The following is an 18,507-nucleotide window of genomic DNA, read 5'->3' as shown; positions in this document are numbered from 1 at the left end:
AATGAGTTGAAAATTTTTTCCTGCTTTTTAGGTTTTAGCTCACTTGAAGTCTTTTATCTAGTGTGTCCACCCACTAGGGTCATCTTATTGACTTTTTCTGTTAACTGTTTGTCTTTTTTTTTCCTGCATTGAGACTGTCCTGTTTCTTTGCATGTTTCATACTTTTTTTGAAAATATGACCTTTAAAATAATATAATATTTCAACTCTGGAAATCCAGATTTTCCTTCAACCTCAGAGTTTGTTATTATTGCTGTTTTTTTTAGTGACTCTTTTGGACTAATTCTATAAAATCTTCTTTCTTTGTAATGTTCAACCACTGAATTCTCTGCTCAGTTACCATTGAGATCAGTTAATGATTAGTCAGATATTTCCATAGATGCCTTGAGCCAATAACTCTCCCAACCTTTGCCAAAGGACTCAGTGTGTATTTTGGAAAACGTCTTCAATTCTTAGGCAATTTCAAACTCTGCCTTTGCCTTTATTTCCTATTTGCACAGGGCCTTAAGTTTATCCAGAGCTGAGACATTGGGGCCCTCTCAGGTCTTTTCTGGGCATGCACACAACTCTATATATAGCTGGCCTCCTGGATCTCCAGGGATATGTCAGAACTTTTCTAAGTCCTCTATGGATTTCTTGTTTCTCAGCTCTTCCTTGTAAGGTTTTGGCAAGGCTCTTGTTTGCCCTAACTGGCATCACAGCCTCCAGCAGCTATAGTGAAAACAATTGCTGATGATTGTTTTTGACAAATCAGTCAATGAAAAGTATGACTGGGGCTTCTCCAGAGTGCTTCTAGACAGACCAGATAGTGACAGTTCTCTAAGCATGGGGCTTTTTTAGGAGGAGTTTCATATCCAGTCTGACCATTCTGGTGGTGGCTAAGCTGCTGTTTTTCAAAGCCATAGAAATTGAGAGGGAATTCTCTGGTGGTACAGTGGTTAAGACTCAGTACTTTCACTGCCGTGGGCCTGAGTTCAGTCCCTCGTCGGGGAACTAAGCCATGTGGTGCGGCCAAAACAAAAAACAGGAACAAAGCTACAAAGATTGAAAGTCTGCTGGTTTTCAAGGCTACTCCAGAGTTGGGGAGAGGGTGATAGTAGTAAGAATAGTTAAAAGAACAAAAAGCTCCCTGTTCTGAGATTTAGCAGAGTTTCTTTAACAAGTGCTCCTCAGATCATGGCCGACCCTTGGTTAATTTTCAGAGTTCTGGAAAAGTTGATTTTGACAAATTAGCTAGTGTTTGAATTGCATTTATGAAGGAACAGATTTATAGGGGTCCTCATGCCTGACTGTAGTTATAGTTTATAGTGTTCATGTTCAGAGATTCCTACGGCATCTGTGCACTCTGGCCTAAGGACCCTTGGAGTCAGGACCCTTGGACCCTAACCAATTTACTGTTAGGTTGATTTGAACCACATAATGGACTAAGTAGAGTTTTGTTTACTGATTTGAAATATAACATTTAAAATATGATTTTATGTTAAAGTACTTTTCAAGTTCCGGGAAAATCATTTAAACATGAGCCTTTTGTACAGAGTGTAGAAATTTGTCATTGGCTGTCAGCGGTAAAATAAAATAGCCAATGATATGAAGTCCTAGCATGCTATCCCTAGGAAATAATGTTTTTCCACAAATTCATACTTCCAGTATGCTACTTAGAGTAATAGAAGGAAATAACAAGTCTCTAGCATCTCTTACACACCAGACTATAGTCTAGATATTAGACAAACTTTATCTCATTCGCTACTCAGAACACCTTTGCAGGGGCTTATGAATCAGTATTCTCATTTTGATGATAAAGATCTAAAGCCAAAGAATCAATAACTTGCCTTAGATAGTATAGCTGGAAATAGTGAAACTGAATTCGGGGCACGATCTATTTGCCTCCAAAGTCCATGTACTTTTATTACTCTACAGTTGCATATTTGTGCTCTGTTGCATAATTACATTCATTTGGTTCAAAGATAAACTATCTAATGGGGAAAATCACAAGCTTTGTGTTGTATAAAGTCTATTATTTATGTGATTTATACAAGAGAAATTACCCCTTAGCACTAAAACTAAAACATTGTCATTTTTAATTAAGGAACAATTATCAAATTAAATTAAGATAAATTATTCTAAGCATAAATTAAATGGCCTGTGGGCAGAAGTAAATATTTTGCTTATATAAACAATTCTTTTTTAGAGACTAATAGAACAGCTTGATACTCTGAAAGAAACAAATGAAGAGCTTCGATGTTCACAAGTACAACAGGATCACCTAAACCAAACAGGTGAATTTTGTTGCATTTAGAAAAGGTTTTGTTAATGGTAGATATACTGAAATGTTAATCTATTTTTTTGTTGCTGATGTTGTTTAGATGCATCTGCTACAAAAAGCTATGAGAATCTTGCTGCTGAGATTATGCCAGTGGAATATAGGTAAACTTGTTTTTATTAATTGATAACCCATACTTAATATTAGAAACGTGATTTCTTCTTCCTTTTGTAAATTTCTAAGCCTTTAACATTTTCCATTTTACGAGTCATAGGGCTTGAAAATTACTTTGTCTCATGCTTATGCTTTCTAAATCAGATTGTTATTGCTACTATGGAAGCTTAAAAATTTACCAGAAATAAAATTTCACTTACTAGCTGAATAACATATTCTAGTTTATATAATACAGCCTTTATTGTGTTTAACTTATTTTTTTATCCTTAATCTCTTTGATAATACTTCAAAATGACAGCTATTGAGTGGACAGGAATTTCCTCTTTTAAACACTAAGGAAAACCTTTTTAATACTTGGCGTTCAGATCCACACTGGTGAAAAAAATAGGAGAGGAGCTGTCAATTGCAGGAGGATTAAGCTGGAGTTAAACAAAATACAAATTTTAGAGGTTCCTCTTGACCTAACTTTAATTTTGGTATTTTACTGCTATGTTTACTTCTAGGTATTTGACTAATCTGGTATAAAATTTTCTTTTCCTTTTTTGTGGCAACAGTTTTATTTGTTAATTACTTCTAATTCTACTCTTTATTTAAACAGCTTTATTGAGATATAATTCACCCGTTTACAAATATACAGTTCAGTGGTTTTTAGTGTAATCACAGAGTTGTATAACCATCATCACTATCTAGTTTTAGAACATTTTCATCCTCCACAAAAGATACCCGGTACCTCTTAGCAGCCATTCCCCATTCCTGCCTCCCCTCCATCGCCAGCTCCAGGCAACCAGTAATCTACTCTGTCTCTATGGATTTGCTTGTTGTGGACATTTCATATACATGGAATCATACAATATGCGTCCTTTTGTGAGTGAATTCTTTCACTTTGCATAATGTTTATAAAGTTGTTGATTTTCAATTTGTTCAGCTTTTTGCTGTTAAGATAGAGCTCCTTACATGCTGGGCTGGAAACTAACTTGCACTTTTTAGTTAGTAATATCCAGTGATATTAATCATTTAAAAATAGCCATTTTTTAAAGTGATGGTGCTGGCATTCAGAAGAACAAATATTGTGATTAATTAAAATTAGTTGCTTTTGGGGAATGGAATTTAGGAGGGCAGCAGGTAGGAAGCATTACTTTTTAATTTAATACCATTCCTATCATTTGCATTTTTAAAAACATGTATGTAAACCTTTAATAAAAATTTTTTCTAAAAACAAAAAGTCTAGAGACACTCATATGACTGTCATTATCATAAAAGTATACTTAAAAATTTAAAGCAAACTGTAGTTTCTTAAATCTGCTTTTTATTTATATGTTTTCTAAGGATGTGCTATATATTACCTTTAGTGTGAATAGTTTCTAAATTATCAAAGTAAAATAATTCATATCATGTCTTAGGGATTTTCATAATAAACATTTATTGACATATAATCTTATACCTGTACCTTTAAAAACTTACCATTTGTTTTTTTGAGACATAGTACTACAATGCACAGTTTTTTCTTAAGAACTTTCAGAAGCTTTGGTAACGTTTCAAAATGACAGCTAGCGAGTGGACAGGAATTTTCTTTTTTACAAAGCAAAGAATTTAAAAAACTCTTATACTTAAAAAATTGTTTTTAATTGCTTTTTAACATCAGGGAGGTGTTTATTCGACTGCAACATGAAAATAAGATGCTTCGATTACAGCAGGAAGGTACTGAGAATGAACGTATTGAAGAACTTCAGGAACAGCTGGAACAGAAGCACCGCAAGATGAATGAATTGGAAACTGAGCAGAGGTGACTGACACACTCCTTCATAATTGATAGTCATAGCGATTTAATTACCTAACCACAGAATCTTGATTCGCAGAAGTGGAAGATATTGTAGTTCCAATAATTAGGATTTGCACAAGTTTCGATTTTTGTTTTTTCATCTCTCACTACCCACTATTTTTAGCAGACTTTGTTAAAGCAAGTTGCTTATTCTTGAATTTCATTTAGATGTCTTCACAAATGACAAAAAATTAACAGATGAATAAATGACAATCTGGTTTTCAGCTGGAGTCTTGTGCATAGATGGTATGTAGATTGTGGAGTCAAATTTGAATTCCACCTCTACTTAAACTGGGCAAGTTACTTAAATTCACACTTAGTGTCCTCAGCTATAAATTGGAGATGACACCTATTTGCAGGTTCTTATGAAGATTACAGATAATGTGTTTAAAGCAAGTGGTGTACTTATCTGATATCAATGAGGTGTTCAAAAATTATAATGTTTAAAAAAAATAACGTTTATATGGTGCTTACTAGTGCCAGGCACTTTTCTAAGCACTTTTTAATATTAACTCAGTAAATTCTCACAATAAGTCTATGAAGTAGTAACTATAATTATCTCTTTTTTTATGGACAAGGAAGCTGAGGTGCAAGGTGTAACTTGCCCAAAGTTACACAGCTAGTAAGTTCTGGATCCTGCGTTTGAACCCTCTGTCAACCTGACTTCAGAGTCTGTGCTCTTTAACCACTTTGCTAACCTGCCTCTTACAATAGCATACTGACAATGAAGGTATTTGGATTTATCTGACCTACCTTTATTGGATCTTAGAGACCACCAGGAATTTTAAAGACACTTGAACCTTGTCTCTCAACTTGTATGTATACTATTACATCAACTGCAGTTAAAAGAAAAATAACGTTTTAGCTTTCTGAAGAGACCATTAAATATTGCTGTTTTATATGGTTCAATATCAGCACTGGAGATCCTAAGTTTCAGCTGTTAATATAGGAAGATAGACATGTGAATAGATAATTATTATGTGATAACTGTAATATTGGAAAAATGGAGTGTCATGATGGGCAGGTGTGTTGTGTCATATATATATGAAGAGAGAAAGTCAGACAGATAGTAACTCTCTCTCTCTTGCTGGTAACTTCAATGGCAGTAATGATTAAGCAGGGTTTTTTGTTTTTTTGTTTTTTTGACTGGAGTATAACTGCTTTACAGTGTTGTGTTAGTTTCTGCTGTACAACAAAGTGAATCAGCTATACATATACATACATCCCCTCCCTCTTAGACCTCCCTTCCACCCCACCCCCATCCCATCCATCTTTAATGAGATTTTGCCAAGTTAAAAAGCTGCAGTAGTTGCTAGTGCCAATCTCTTTAGTTGAAATAAAAGTCATGAAGAAATGGTTGGAAAATGGTGGCCTTCCTCTTCTCCCAACACCCTGTGAAATCTGAAACAAGAAATGGAAACCTAATTTCCATTCATTAAAAATACAACTGAAGGAAAACTGAGCTAGTTTTCTGATTTTTATACCAGTGAGTACAGTGCAGAAACGTTATGATTTGCCGCTGACTCATTAAGAACCTTAAATTTTTAAACGTGGGCATGTATGCTTTCAGGATAAAAATGTCTTTTTTTAAAGAATATTTCCTTGAAAGTAGACTACTATACCATATATTATACCTAGCCACAGATAATTGTTCAGCTTTGGTTATTGCTATTAAATGTATACATTATGAGTTAAATTGCATAAATGCACCTTTATAGATCCTTAACTACTTTGACTTTCAGTACAAATAAACACGTGTGATTCATCTTATAATAGGCTGAGCAAAGAACAAATTCGAGAATTGCAGCAGCAGATTGAGGACCTCCAGAAGTCTCTGCAAGAACAAGGCTCCAAGTCTGAAGGAGAAAGTGTAAGTAACTTAAAAGTTATGATAATTCTGTTGTGTATGGACTCTCTGTAATAGGTCCTGATGTCCAAATTAATCTTGTACTTGCAAGTGCTACCCTTATCATTGGGGGTGCCCTTAAATACCGTATATATATGCATAACAGATGCAGTGATTTTGCCAACTTGAAGCCTATAAATTGATCATATGGATTGGAAGGTGATTTCTATCTGTCCTACTTCAACAGCTACCCTTAAGTTCATGGTAATTCCTGATTGGGAGCATGCTACAATTGAGGCCTTCACAGTTTTGCTGGGATCCCAACAGGACTGGCCTGAGAAAACCCTAGTGAGAGTAATCTGCAGTCAGAATAGAGGAAAAGAGAGAATGAGAAAATGATTTCTACCAAAAGAACATTCAAGAAGTAGGTCACATCAACCTCCAAAGGACAGAAATCTTAAAGCAGTCTTGAAGTACATCACCCCTTATTTCTTCCCTCCTTTCATACAGACTCATGGCCTTGCCATTTCTCATGGTTTTTGATGGCAAACAATTGTGAGGGCAGCAGTAAGAGGACTTAAAAAAGATCAAACAGCCGAAGTCTGAATAGAACTAGCGATGTTTATATAGTTCAATCTCTATATACTGAGAGGAGAAGAAGTAATAATTGAGGGAGGAATGTATTTAACTAAAACAACAACAAAAAGATAGGGCTGATGTCATACTTGACACATTGGACCTGTCTTCAAGATCACACAAGTATTACAGCAAATATTTTCCTTTGTTTCCATTGGGAAGTGTGACAGAAACTGAATATCTGCCCTTGATTCTTTTGCACTTGCCATCCTATCTTCATGCTTTTCAGTATAGACTAAATCCTTCCTTAATCTAGTGTCCCTTGTACTTCTTTTATAGCCTAGCATTTAAGTTAAAATTAGGACTCAGGGCCATATTCTTGTTAATATCCCTTGTAAGAAGGTGTGTTTCTGTTGTGTTAGCAACCTGTGTAGCTCATTCTCAGTCTGGACTTGCAACTAGCAAACTTACAGAATGAGAGCAAAGCACAGGTGGGCTGGCCCACAGACCATTCTTTCCTCTTCTTTTCTGCCACAGCTTGCATCTCAAACAGTCCCCCAAGAGAATTATTTGATGAAAGTTTGGCATTTGGAAAATATAAATAGACTTTGTAAAATAGTATGGATGAGCAGAGATTTTTTTGAACTAATATATGAGAGAGAAAATGAACAACATTGAAATGGGAGTTGGATCCATAAACTCAAATTGAAGAACTGCTTTCTTCACAAAGACTTCAAAATACTAAATGGGCTTTGTGCCAATAGCTCCTCAGTGGGCTATGCTATTGGGAGTCTAGGAAGCAAAATGAAGGACAAAATGTTCATTTCAACAAAAAGCCCTTTTTGTTGACTATAACATACATACAAAAAAGTATGTTGTGTATGTGCATTGTGTATGTGTGTGTGTGCATATTTCCTAGCTCTGCTCATGGAAGAGGCTTAGAAACAATGATCCCAATAAGCATGCTTGAAACTGAGCGGGACGCTGTAGAGCCCTCCCAGGTACAAAAGTCTTTCTCTGTCTCCCATTTCATGTTTTAAGGAAAAAGGCTTTGGCCTCCTAGACCTTACCTGAGTTCTAAAGGGCAGATTCAAACAGTTACTAATTAGGGAAGGGAGGGAATGCAGAGACAGAGGAGGAGCGGTCAAGAAACAACAGTGCAGATGAAGCAGGGTCCTGGTTCCTCCTCGAAGGATATACATAACAATATATCTCTGAGTTCTTCTACAGGAAGTAAGATCCCCACCCAGGTGGAGGATGGTAACTTCAGGCTGAGCACATGATTTCTAGAGCACTGCCCTGTTACCTCACCACCAACCAATCAGAGAAAGGTCATGCACCCTGTAGCCCTCCCTCAAAATTTTGCCTATAAAAACTCTTCCCTGAAAACCATCAGGGAGTTCAGGCTTTTTGAGCATAGGCTGCCCATTCTCCTTGCTTGGCCCTTCCATAAAACTTTTTCTGTTCCAAAAAAAAAAAGATAGGGCTAGATGTGTGTTAGATATTGATTGGATAGAATGTTAGGTAACTATACTTGTATTGATGAGGGAGAGTAAATAAAGAGATGAAAAGGAAGATTGAAAGGGTTGAGTTTTCTTTCTGTCTTTTATACGCTTTATATGATTTTCTCTTTTTTCCCTGGGGGCTTGGAAAATAGAAATCATCTCATGCATGGCAGCATCTCATATGTGCATATATACAGTATTGTAACCTAATACAAATTTTTTTAAGCCACATTAAAAAATATTTTTAAATGGGATCATTTTGGGGTAGTACATTTTGGATTGCAGTGTTTTAAGGATTTTAAATTTATCTTTTTAAAAAAATTTATTGGTGTCCAAATTACATTTTAGATTATATATTTTAAACTCTTCAAACTATTTGGTAGATGATACAGAACTAGTATTGCAATCTAAATTCCTTTTTGCAATCTAATTCCTAAATTCCTAAGTTCTTTTAAAGAGGAAATTTTGTGTTTTAAATTTTATTTTTTAACAAAATCCAATTGCTTCATTTTGATGTTAATATTGAAAGTGCTTGCATTTATAATGATAAAGTTTTATTATAGAGATAATTTTTGTTCATTAAGTCTATTCTTTAGTGAAGGTCTAAAATCCTAAAATTTGTGTTTTAGATGGATGATTCTTTAGGAGTTTAAATGTTTGATACTCCTCAATATATCACATTCAGCTTGCATTTGCTATTTTCCTTTGAGTTCAAATTTTATTTTCATTGTATTCAAAAATATGAAGTATTTTTCTTTCTGCTATTATACTTACTCTTCCTAATTTAATTTCCTATTCTCTCTCTTTCTTCTTTGAAGTAAGAATATACCTAAAATTTCCTGTTTTTAAAAGTATGTTATTAGAAATACAAATTTTTAAAACATTTATAATTTTATATAGTATCCCTTCAAAAGGAGGTAAAGAGATTTCAATGTCTGGAAAACTTACCTTTGTCACAATAGTTATCTTACAGCAACTTTTTCTAATTTTTATAGTCCAGCAAACTAAAGCAGAAGTTGGAAGCTCATATGTAAGTAAAACTGATTTTCATTTCAAATATGAGAGGGGAAGGGTTTTAAAAGCTTCTGAAGTTATTAATATCCTTTTCTGATTTTGTTTATTAAAAGTAAAAACGCTGATGCCAATTCAGTGTTCACCACTGCTATCAAAAGTGAAAAGAAGAACATGGTAAAAGGGTCAGCCTACCTGCTCATGATCCCAAACTCCTACATTTTTTTATCGCTAATGTCATTTGAAGAGTTTATAAAGCAGACAACTGTCAGAACTAGATTATGTGGAAGTGTGGGATGTTTAACCTATAAAATATTTAACTTTCTTAGGAAGCAAGGGTGGCCAGGGGAAAACTGTAAAATTTTTGGCACCCACCATGTGTCAGGCAGTTTACATCCTCATAACCAACCCCTAGAATATTTGGCAGGTATTATTCCCATTTCACAGATGAAGAAACTGAGGATCAGAAAGTGACTTTCCCACAGTCCACAAATGTTATGTGGCAGAAACCAGTTTTCATTCTTAGGTCTGTTTGGCTCCAAAGCTCCATGCTCTTTCCACTACTTAGGGAAAAACTAACGGAGGTCCATGAAGAATTACAGAAGAAACAAGAGCTCATTGAAGACCTCCAGCCAGATGTAAACCAGAATGGTAGGTATTTGTAAAAATCTGGATCAGACTTTATGTAAAGACTTGACTTTTTTAGTTGAAGGATGCAAGAACTGTGTATATAAGTCTTCAGGCAATGCAGATACGTACATTGCAAATAAGAATCATAATAATTTTTAGTGATTTAAGTAATTAATAAATGATCATATCCTAAAGCAAAAAAAGGTAAATCTAATAAAATGACCTGATATATAGGAGTATCAAACATTGTAAAATATAATAAAATTAATACTATGGAAGTGTAAATAAAATAATTTATAATCAGATTAAAATGAACTTCAAACATGTAGAAAGAATGCTTTATTTTGTGATGGCTGTGCTTACATTGTAAGGTGTATTTGCTCAATGAAATACTTGATAGAAGGGAGAAAAATAACTCAGTAAAGCAGATTAGAGATATTTTTTAAGAAAAAATAATACAAAATGATCAGGGATGTATTGGGTGTAGTTCAAAAGTTTTAGATAAGAATTGACTACAAAGAAGAAATGAAATGTTTCTCTTCTAAGTTCTCATTATCAGTCTGTAGAAAATATATTTTTTTTTATGTGAGGAGGGAGTACTTTAAATTGCTCGTTTCATTTTCTTTTCAATAACAGTACAAAAGATCAACGAACTTGAAGCTGCTCTTCAGAAGAAAGATGAAGATATGAAAGCAATGGAGGAAAGATACAAAATGTACTTAGAGAAAGCAAGAAATGTGAGTGGCTTACCTTTCAGGGTTTTAGTCTTTGTGAGTTGGGTTCTAATTGGGCCTATCCCACCTCTTCTTGGATCTATGTCACATCGCTTTGCTCCCCACTACCCTGCCTTGCCAGTTAGGTTCCTGGTGCGTCTCCACCTCAGTCCTCATGTTCTTTCCCTCTCACTCATCAGCATCAGAAAATACTATGCATGGCTTCATAGGGACAGTTAAATATTGATTGTAGTGACCTCATATAGAGAAAATGACTACTGTAAGGTATGTAATCTTTAGCTCTTACAGTGAACATTTGCCTTTGTGAAAATTGAGCTTTGCAAACTTGTTTAAATTGTTTTAGCATTAAGTCTGTATTAGACAGTTAATGTTCTAAATGTTCACCAAACTTGTTTAAATTGTTTTAGCATTAAGTCTGTATTAGACAGTTAATGTCTAAATGTTCACCAGACTAATTATTCTTTTCCTTATTTCATACTTTTTCTTAAATATCTGTAAGTACTGTTCTCATAAAATCTTTTATTTCCATGAATATATTTTCCTAATTAACTGTAAGTATTCTCAAAGAATGTTAATGTGCCCTTTTTTAGGTACTGAATAAAAGAAGAGAATTTTATGACAGAGCCTTAAAATACTAACATGTCTTCCCTTATGTTTAAGTTTTTTATTTATTAAGGTGTAAATAGTACCTGCAGCAACAGGTACGCCCCAAGATCTCAAGGCTTAGCAAGATAGAAGTTCCCTTCTTTTCTTTTTATTTATTTATTTATTTTTTTGCGGCACGCGGGCCTCTCACTGCTGTGGCCTCTCCCGTTGCGGACGGAGCACAGGCTCTGGACCCGCAGGCTAGCGGCCATGGCTCATGGGCCCAGCCACTCCGCAGCATGTGGGATCTTCCCGGACCGGGGCACGAACCCGTATCCCCTGCATCGTCAGGTGGACTTTCAACCACTGCGCCACCAGGGAAGCCCAGAAGTTCCCTTCTTGATCACATGAAGTTCAGTCGTCAGTGTGGGAGGGGCCGTACTCTATGCAGTCATTCAGAGCCCCCAACTGACGAAGGGTCAGCCTTCTTCACTAAGGGGTTCTCAGATTCACTCGACATTGTCCAGCTACAGAGGAGGGAAGACAAGCCAAGATCGTATGGGACATATGTAATGGATCAGGCGTAAATCTCTTCCCTTGCATTTCATTGGGCAGAACTCAGGCAGGTGGCTGCACCCAACTTCAGGAGGCCGACTTACTAAACATCCGGGCAGTCTGCCACAGTTCAGTGTCTCTGTTACAAATGTGTAAATGCTTTCAGTAGAAAATTTATTGAAAGGTTCCCAGAGACAACTGCTGTTAACAGTGCATTTTTTTCAGTGCCTATTATCTCTGTGATTGTTTACCATAACACACCCACACACCCAATTTGTATGATCGTATCACGTATGATTTTGATCGTGTGATTTGTATTTTTAAACTTAATGTCCTCATGTTATATAAATATAGCTTCATATTTATCAAGCACCTGTCATGGTAAGCACTGGGAATACAGCAGCAAACAATACACTTGTGTATGGAGCAGACTGCAAAATTAAAGAGTTAGCTACATAATATTCTTTCAGTTGAGTAGATATATCATTGTTTACTTAGTCAACATCCTATTGTTGGAAATAGTTTGTTTCCATGTCTTTTTTGCTCCTAGAAATAAGGCTACGGGAAACATATTTATACAGAAAGTTTCCCCTTATTTTGGTTTATTATGTTAACCTTGTTCCTAGGTTAATGCATCAAAGTTATTGGGTCAAAGGATAAGAACATTTTTAAGATGCTTAACATGTATTTCTACATGATATTCTAAAAGTATTATAACTAATTGGACAAAGCAATGACAATGAATACTGTATTCTTGCCATCATCAAATATTATCATTTAAAAAATAGTTGCTTTCTTGGTAAACATGATTTCATTTTTTACCCTTACACTATTTCAGGGGAGAGGTTAAAATAGTAACATAATGTACATGATAGAAAGCTCAGAAAATATAGAAAAGTCACAACCATACTTTCTATCACTTAGAGGCAACCAATTTTTATGTGTTCTTTGTAATTATGATTTAAAAACGAATGTGTCTGCTTTTACAATGTGTACTTCATAAGGGGAGGTACTTCGTAAGAGTCAGTTGCCCTGACTCTGGCAAACTGCTGCAGCCCCATCTGCCACAGTGCCTGCCACGTTTAGCAGTGAATCGTTTTGAATGAACCACAGTAATGTTTCGGGATATTACTTTCTACTCTTTTTTCTTTACCTCTATAAACATAGATGAAATTTTCTTGTCATTAAATTTTAAATCTTTTAAAATAGATTTGTAATTAGGTGATACAGATGACCTTATTATTGGAAACTTGTTTTGCTTGTATTTATACCTAATATTTCTGAGTTGATTTGCTACCATACTGCTGACTACATAGTTTAGTTCAGTCTCTGAACAACATTCTGATCAAACTTTGTTTTTGCTCACATTTGGTAATTTACATGGATATGATTGAATACTCTAGAATTTGCAGACAAAATCATCAATGTCTATTATATTTATCTTATATATTGAATTACATCTAACTAGATAATGGTAGTAAAAGATTGTTGCTAAGAATTTTTTTTTGTTAGTTACTCCTACTTTGTACAGTTAGCAAGTTCCCATATAACTATTGAATTCATTTTAATTAATTAAAAAATGTTTTAATTTATCTGATTCAAGTTAAAGGTAGAAAAGGGTTATTTCAAGACCTCAGTGCTCAAAGCTTGATAAGGCTAAGTAACTATTTCTGAGTACTGAGCCTGGAGAAGGATATTTGATTTGGGGATGGGTATCTTCCCATTTTTGTACTGAATTTTTACACCATTTCTAGTCTGTAGAATGTTATTTTTGTTACTCAAATTAGAATGTGAAACAAGTTATAGTTAGCTCCTGGATCACTTTCTGGATAATGTTCCACTTTACACAGATTTTACACACTGTGTTCTTATTTCAGTATTTGACAAGATAAAGTGAATGTAAGAGATTTGTTTTTTTCCTTTAAACAGGTAATAAAAACTTTAGACCCCAAATTAAATCCAGCATCAGCTGAAATAATGCTACTTAGAAAGCAGTTGGCAGAGAAAGAGAGAAGAATTGAGATTCTGGAGGTAAAACTTCCATATTCATATATCTCCTCTTAATTATTCTGTCAATGTATAATTAACTGCTGTCAGTATTTGCCATTAATGATCAAATTTCACAAGAATTTAGAAGTTAGGAGTGTCATGTTTTAGCACTCAGTATGCTTATTACAAAGCATCTCACAAGCCCACAAGATGGGCCTCTACAAGCTCATGTGTCTTGCTCCATTGTATGTCTCTCCCTCTGTATCAGCCAATCATATAGACAGCTCTTCTTTCTAGTAGAGTCCTGCCATCATGCTCCTTTTAATATTATGTGGATGAGAGTTCATTTAAAAAAAGAAAAAAACACAAAGCTCACCTTTTTAAAAATGTACTACACTCAGTTAACCAGATTCTTCTTTTACTTTTCTTCTCCCAGTAAATCAACTAGGAAGGTTATGTTTCAGGGAAATACACTATATTCATTTACCATTTTCTTCATATTATTTCAGGGAAATACACTATATTCATTTACTCATATTATTTCTGAGCCAGTAGATAGAGACTGTGGTGGAAATAATTTATTTAAAGCTTTAAAGACTTTAATGTACAGAGTACACACCAGCCTTATGGTGCACTTGCTGCAAGTGCTTGTCCAGGCCATGTCAAGTGTTGTAAAAAATCACTGGATAGAAGTGTCTCTCTGAAGAAATACTATTCATTCTTCAGGATCCAGCTCCAGTATCTCCCATTTATAAAGCTCTCCTCGTATATCTTAGGCAAAGTTAGTTGTCTCTTTATAGTGACTCTATGTACTTTGAACTCATGAATTCATCCCACAATAGCATTTTTCTTTATGGCATGTGTCAGAGTGTTGTGAGGGCAGAGGCTGTATCATACCTCTGTACCCCCACGGCATTAAATATCACATCAATCAGAAGCCAAGGTTACAGCTTTACTGTTAACTTGTCTTAAAGTTGTCACTCCTTTCTGGTCCTCAGTCTCCTCATCTGTAAAATAATGGGACTTGAACTGAATAATCTATGAACTCTAAGTTGCTTTGAATAGTCACTTCCCAGTGAAAGCCAATGAGAATGTGCACCAGTGTTGATACTTGAAATGTAGCTCCTTTACAAGTGTGATGACAAAATGGTGCCTCTAATATAGGGCTGTGAGGAAAATCTTCAGTTAAGTCACAGCATATGGGCCTTTAATTTATGTGTAGTTATCTGTACACACACTGCAAACACTAAAAAGGAGAAAACTAATGTTTATAGCAGAGGTTATTCTGTCTGCATCCTTCTCGGGCAGTCTGTCTGGAGTGGATGTGAGCGAGAAGATGGGCATCTTACCTCCTTTGTTTCCTGTATGCTTTTCGTACCATGGGCATCTTGCTGTAGGAACATTCATATGTTTTAGATGCCAGCTATATCTGGCGCGCTCCACAACATGTACAAAATCAGCTGTATTAGAGTAACTAAGAAATGAACGTCAGTCTCTAGGGTGGCACGCAGATAGGGCCCTGGGCAGTGTAGCATACAGTCACCAAGGACTGAGACAGAACAATTCTTGTTAAGCTTTACAGGAAATTTTAAAGGATTTTCTGGGGTATTTTTCCCTACATCCTTTTTCTCCTTAGTTTCGACTCTCCGCAGGTGCAGCTTTGTTTTGTCACCTAAGCCAGTTGTTACTTTTTTCTCTAGATATAGGAGACAGTAGCATAAGAATCACTCGTTTCTCGTTTGTTATTGTTTAATATCTGTTCTACCAGTACAGTTCCTAAAATAAGGATTTATTAGTCACAATCTTACTCTTTCCTAAAGGTGCTGGGCATGCATTTCCCATGATTCAGCTTTACAATTTGTATACTTTCTGTGCCTCACAATGCATTCTTCCCATTCTCTTGATCATGGGCATAGTGAAAAAAATATTCCATTTTCAGTAATTTGGGTTTGTTTCTGGAATTTTAATAGTCCTCATATCTTTTTCCAGAGTGAATGTAAAGTAGCAAAATTCCGTGATTATGAAGAAAAACTCATTGTTTCTGCCTGGTATAATAAGGTGAGTTGAAATTTAGCCAGTGAATCGATGTTTAGAACAGTGTTTATCAAACATTTTGACCATGAACCACAGAAGGAAATATACTTTATACTACAAATTAGTATGTGTTCATGTTTATGTATAACTGAACAAAGTTACCTTGACTGTGTGTGTTGCACTCAGGTGTTTTCTATTATATTCTCTCGTTTTTTTTTTAAATGTTGATCATAATCCAAATTTACTTTATATTTTAATATTTTTAGTTGATTTTGACTTTGAAAACCACTAAATTGATTTCAGGACTCACCAACCTTTAAGTTAATGCACATGAAGCACTCATACAGTTCTTAAACATTTTTAGAATCGCCTTATTTGAGCTAAAACATTTAATTTGTGCTTCATAAAGTGTTTCTGTAGAAATACGAATATCTGTATAATGCAAAATTAATTGCTTCTAGTACTCAGCATGTATTTTAACATCCCTAAAGCCTCTCAGTGTATCCTTTGTTGTATTTTCTTTTTTTTAATCCAGAGACTGCTCTTTAAGAATTGTCTATCTGTCCTAACAGAGAAAATAGTATAAAATAATTTGGTATATTTTATTTTGTCATCCTTAGTATGGTGGGATGTTTTCAAGAGTAGCATTTCCTGATGTATATGGTTCTTTTGAGTATCCTAATCAGCTAGCATAGATAATAACACAGCCATTATCTACCTTAGCTGCCATTTATTTAGTATGAGGGAATATCAGTTTATAGACTCTCCACATGTGAAGCCTGTGCTTCACCATGAAGAACTGGTTCTCCATCCTCAAACATGCCTTTTTCTTTCATGTCATCATACTTTTTGTCTGCGTTTTCTCCCTCCCTTCTCTATTTGGTGAAATCTGGCTTAATTTAGCAAGACCTTGAAGGAGATTGTGTGAGGTGTCCCCAGAACCTTCCTTCATGGGTTAGCCATCCTGGTTAAGATTAGGGACAATGTATTATTTTCCTTGTTGTTCTGTGGCCTCTTGATACATAAATCATCAAAGATATTAGAGCCAAATAATGCATTATTTAATCATTTTTCAACCCATATTTTTTGAGCATTTACAATATTGTTGTCTATTGTACTAGTTACCAGTGAAGCTAAGTTCAGTAAAATCGCTTTATGTGATCTAGTGAGAGAGGAGTAGTGACTTCTTCCCTTAGTAAGAAACCCAATAGCCACAACTACAGTAATTTGTCATGTACTGATATATAGCTAGACCATAGTAAATTTGAACTATTCTGTGATTCTCAAACTTTAGCATTCAACAGAAGACTTGTTAAAACACAAACTATTGGACTTACCTGCAGAGCTTTTTATTCAGTAGGTCTGGGTAGAATCCACAGGTATAATTTGCACTTTTAAATTCCCAGTTGTGCAAACTTTAATCCAGGGACCACACTTCAAGAACCATTGATCCTAAGCTTTTCTCTTGTGCTGTGTCTGCTCATAATGGCTGGAGTAATGGCCCCAACACAAAAATTTGCCTTGGGACTTTTTTCTATTGTTAGAATTAAGCTTAATTCTGGAGCATTATTTTAAGCTACTGTTTTTAACAATTTCAAATTTAATGGGTCAAAATAGAGAAACAGGGATTTATGCCTTTGTTTTCCCCTTTCTTACTGGCATTATCACGTGGAGTGTAGCTCCTGAACCCTTAATTTTTCTATAACAATGAGGAAGATACCAGCTATATAGAATTGTTTTGAGGATTAAATGACTTTGTATATGTGGAAAGCACTTTGCAAACTCTACATAGTCACGTTATTTGTTTATTTTTGTTCAGAGTCTAGCATTCCAGAAATTAGGGATGGAATCTAGACTCGTGAGCGGCAGTGGTGCTTACAGAGACACGGGGGCTTGTGCTCCTGCCCGGTCTTTCCTAGCACAGCAGCGGCACATCACCAGCACCAGAAGAAATCTCTCTGTTAAAGTTCCTGCTACGACATCTGATTAAACTGCAAAAGAACACATAAACAGAAGTGCCCTTAAAATATTTTGTATCTTTCAACTAACTACCAGGTTGGAAAAGAAGTGTATGATTCTGGACATCAGCTATTTTAAAATCAAAATTCATAAAATTAGTCTTGCCAGCTGATTTTGAAAACAGAATGTGAAATTAGCATGTGTGAATAAATGGAAGATATAATAAGGCAAAAATCTCAGACATTTGTCTTTTGAGAGTATTATATTATCTCAAATTGACTTTGTATATTTTAGTTTAATGTTTTCGGTTGGACCAGTAACTAATTTGCAATGTGTAATCGGTAATATGTAATCTAAAAATACATCTATTTTAGTGTTTTGGTATAAAAATAGTTGTGAAAAAAAATAGTTGTGAGGTAGGCACGTGGAGAACTATACAAGAGTTATATTTTTTGACTTGACCTACACAAGGCGTTACCTCTGTCCTCTAATTCTGTCGCTGAATGGGTATATTTTATCATGTAATGGAAGATATAGCATTTGGAAGATTGGACTATTAAAATGACTTCTCCATAGAAGTGACTACTTGGCAATTTTGCAGATTTAGAAGAGGTCACAGTTCTCATATGTACCTACTATAAACTAAGGCTTCTGTGCAGCATGGTTGAAATGTTAAGGGTATAGAAATGAACTGACTTGAAGAGATGACTTTCTGATGGGAAGCAAGCTAAAAAATACACTTCGTGTGAAATGCCCACACTATTTTAATATAATTAATGAAGATTACAATTATTATTACTTTTAAGCATAAAATTATCAGGGTTTCTGCTAA

At 35.1% G+C, this 18,507-nt stretch overlaps 1 protein-coding gene across 1 annotated transcript in view; it reads left to right on the top strand.

Moving 5' to 3' along the window:
- HOOK1 (hook microtubule tethering protein 1) overlaps positions 1-17,979 on the top strand; it is a 64,115-nt gene extending 46,136 nt beyond the window's left edge. Inside the window, exons 13-22 of the mRNA XM_082677134.1 lie at positions 2,187-2,274; positions 2,362-2,422; positions 4,075-4,215; positions 6,028-6,121; positions 9,174-9,208; positions 9,758-9,840; positions 10,456-10,556; positions 13,623-13,724; positions 15,672-15,740; positions 17,536-17,979. Coding sequence (XP_082533260.1) covers positions 2,187-2,274; positions 2,362-2,422; positions 4,075-4,215; positions 6,028-6,121; positions 9,174-9,208; positions 9,758-9,840; positions 10,456-10,556; positions 13,623-13,724; positions 15,672-15,740; positions 17,536-17,706 — 945 coding nt within the window. The 3' untranslated portion in view covers positions 17,707-17,979. The remainder of the gene's footprint in view (positions 1-2,186; positions 2,275-2,361; positions 2,423-4,074; positions 4,216-6,027; positions 6,122-9,173; positions 9,209-9,757; positions 9,841-10,455; positions 10,557-13,622; positions 13,725-15,671; positions 15,741-17,535) is intronic.
- Positions 17,980-18,507: the final 528 nt, after the last annotated feature.

Source organism: Grampus griseus, assembly GCF_964374135.1.
Source record: "Grampus griseus genome assembly, chromosome: 1".
In the NCBI taxonomy this organism is placed as follows: domain Eukaryota; kingdom Metazoa; phylum Chordata; class Mammalia; order Artiodactyla; family Delphinidae; genus Grampus; species Grampus griseus.
The sequence above is the reverse complement of the archived record's forward strand: the minus strand, read 5'-3'. Positions and strand labels throughout refer to the sequence as shown.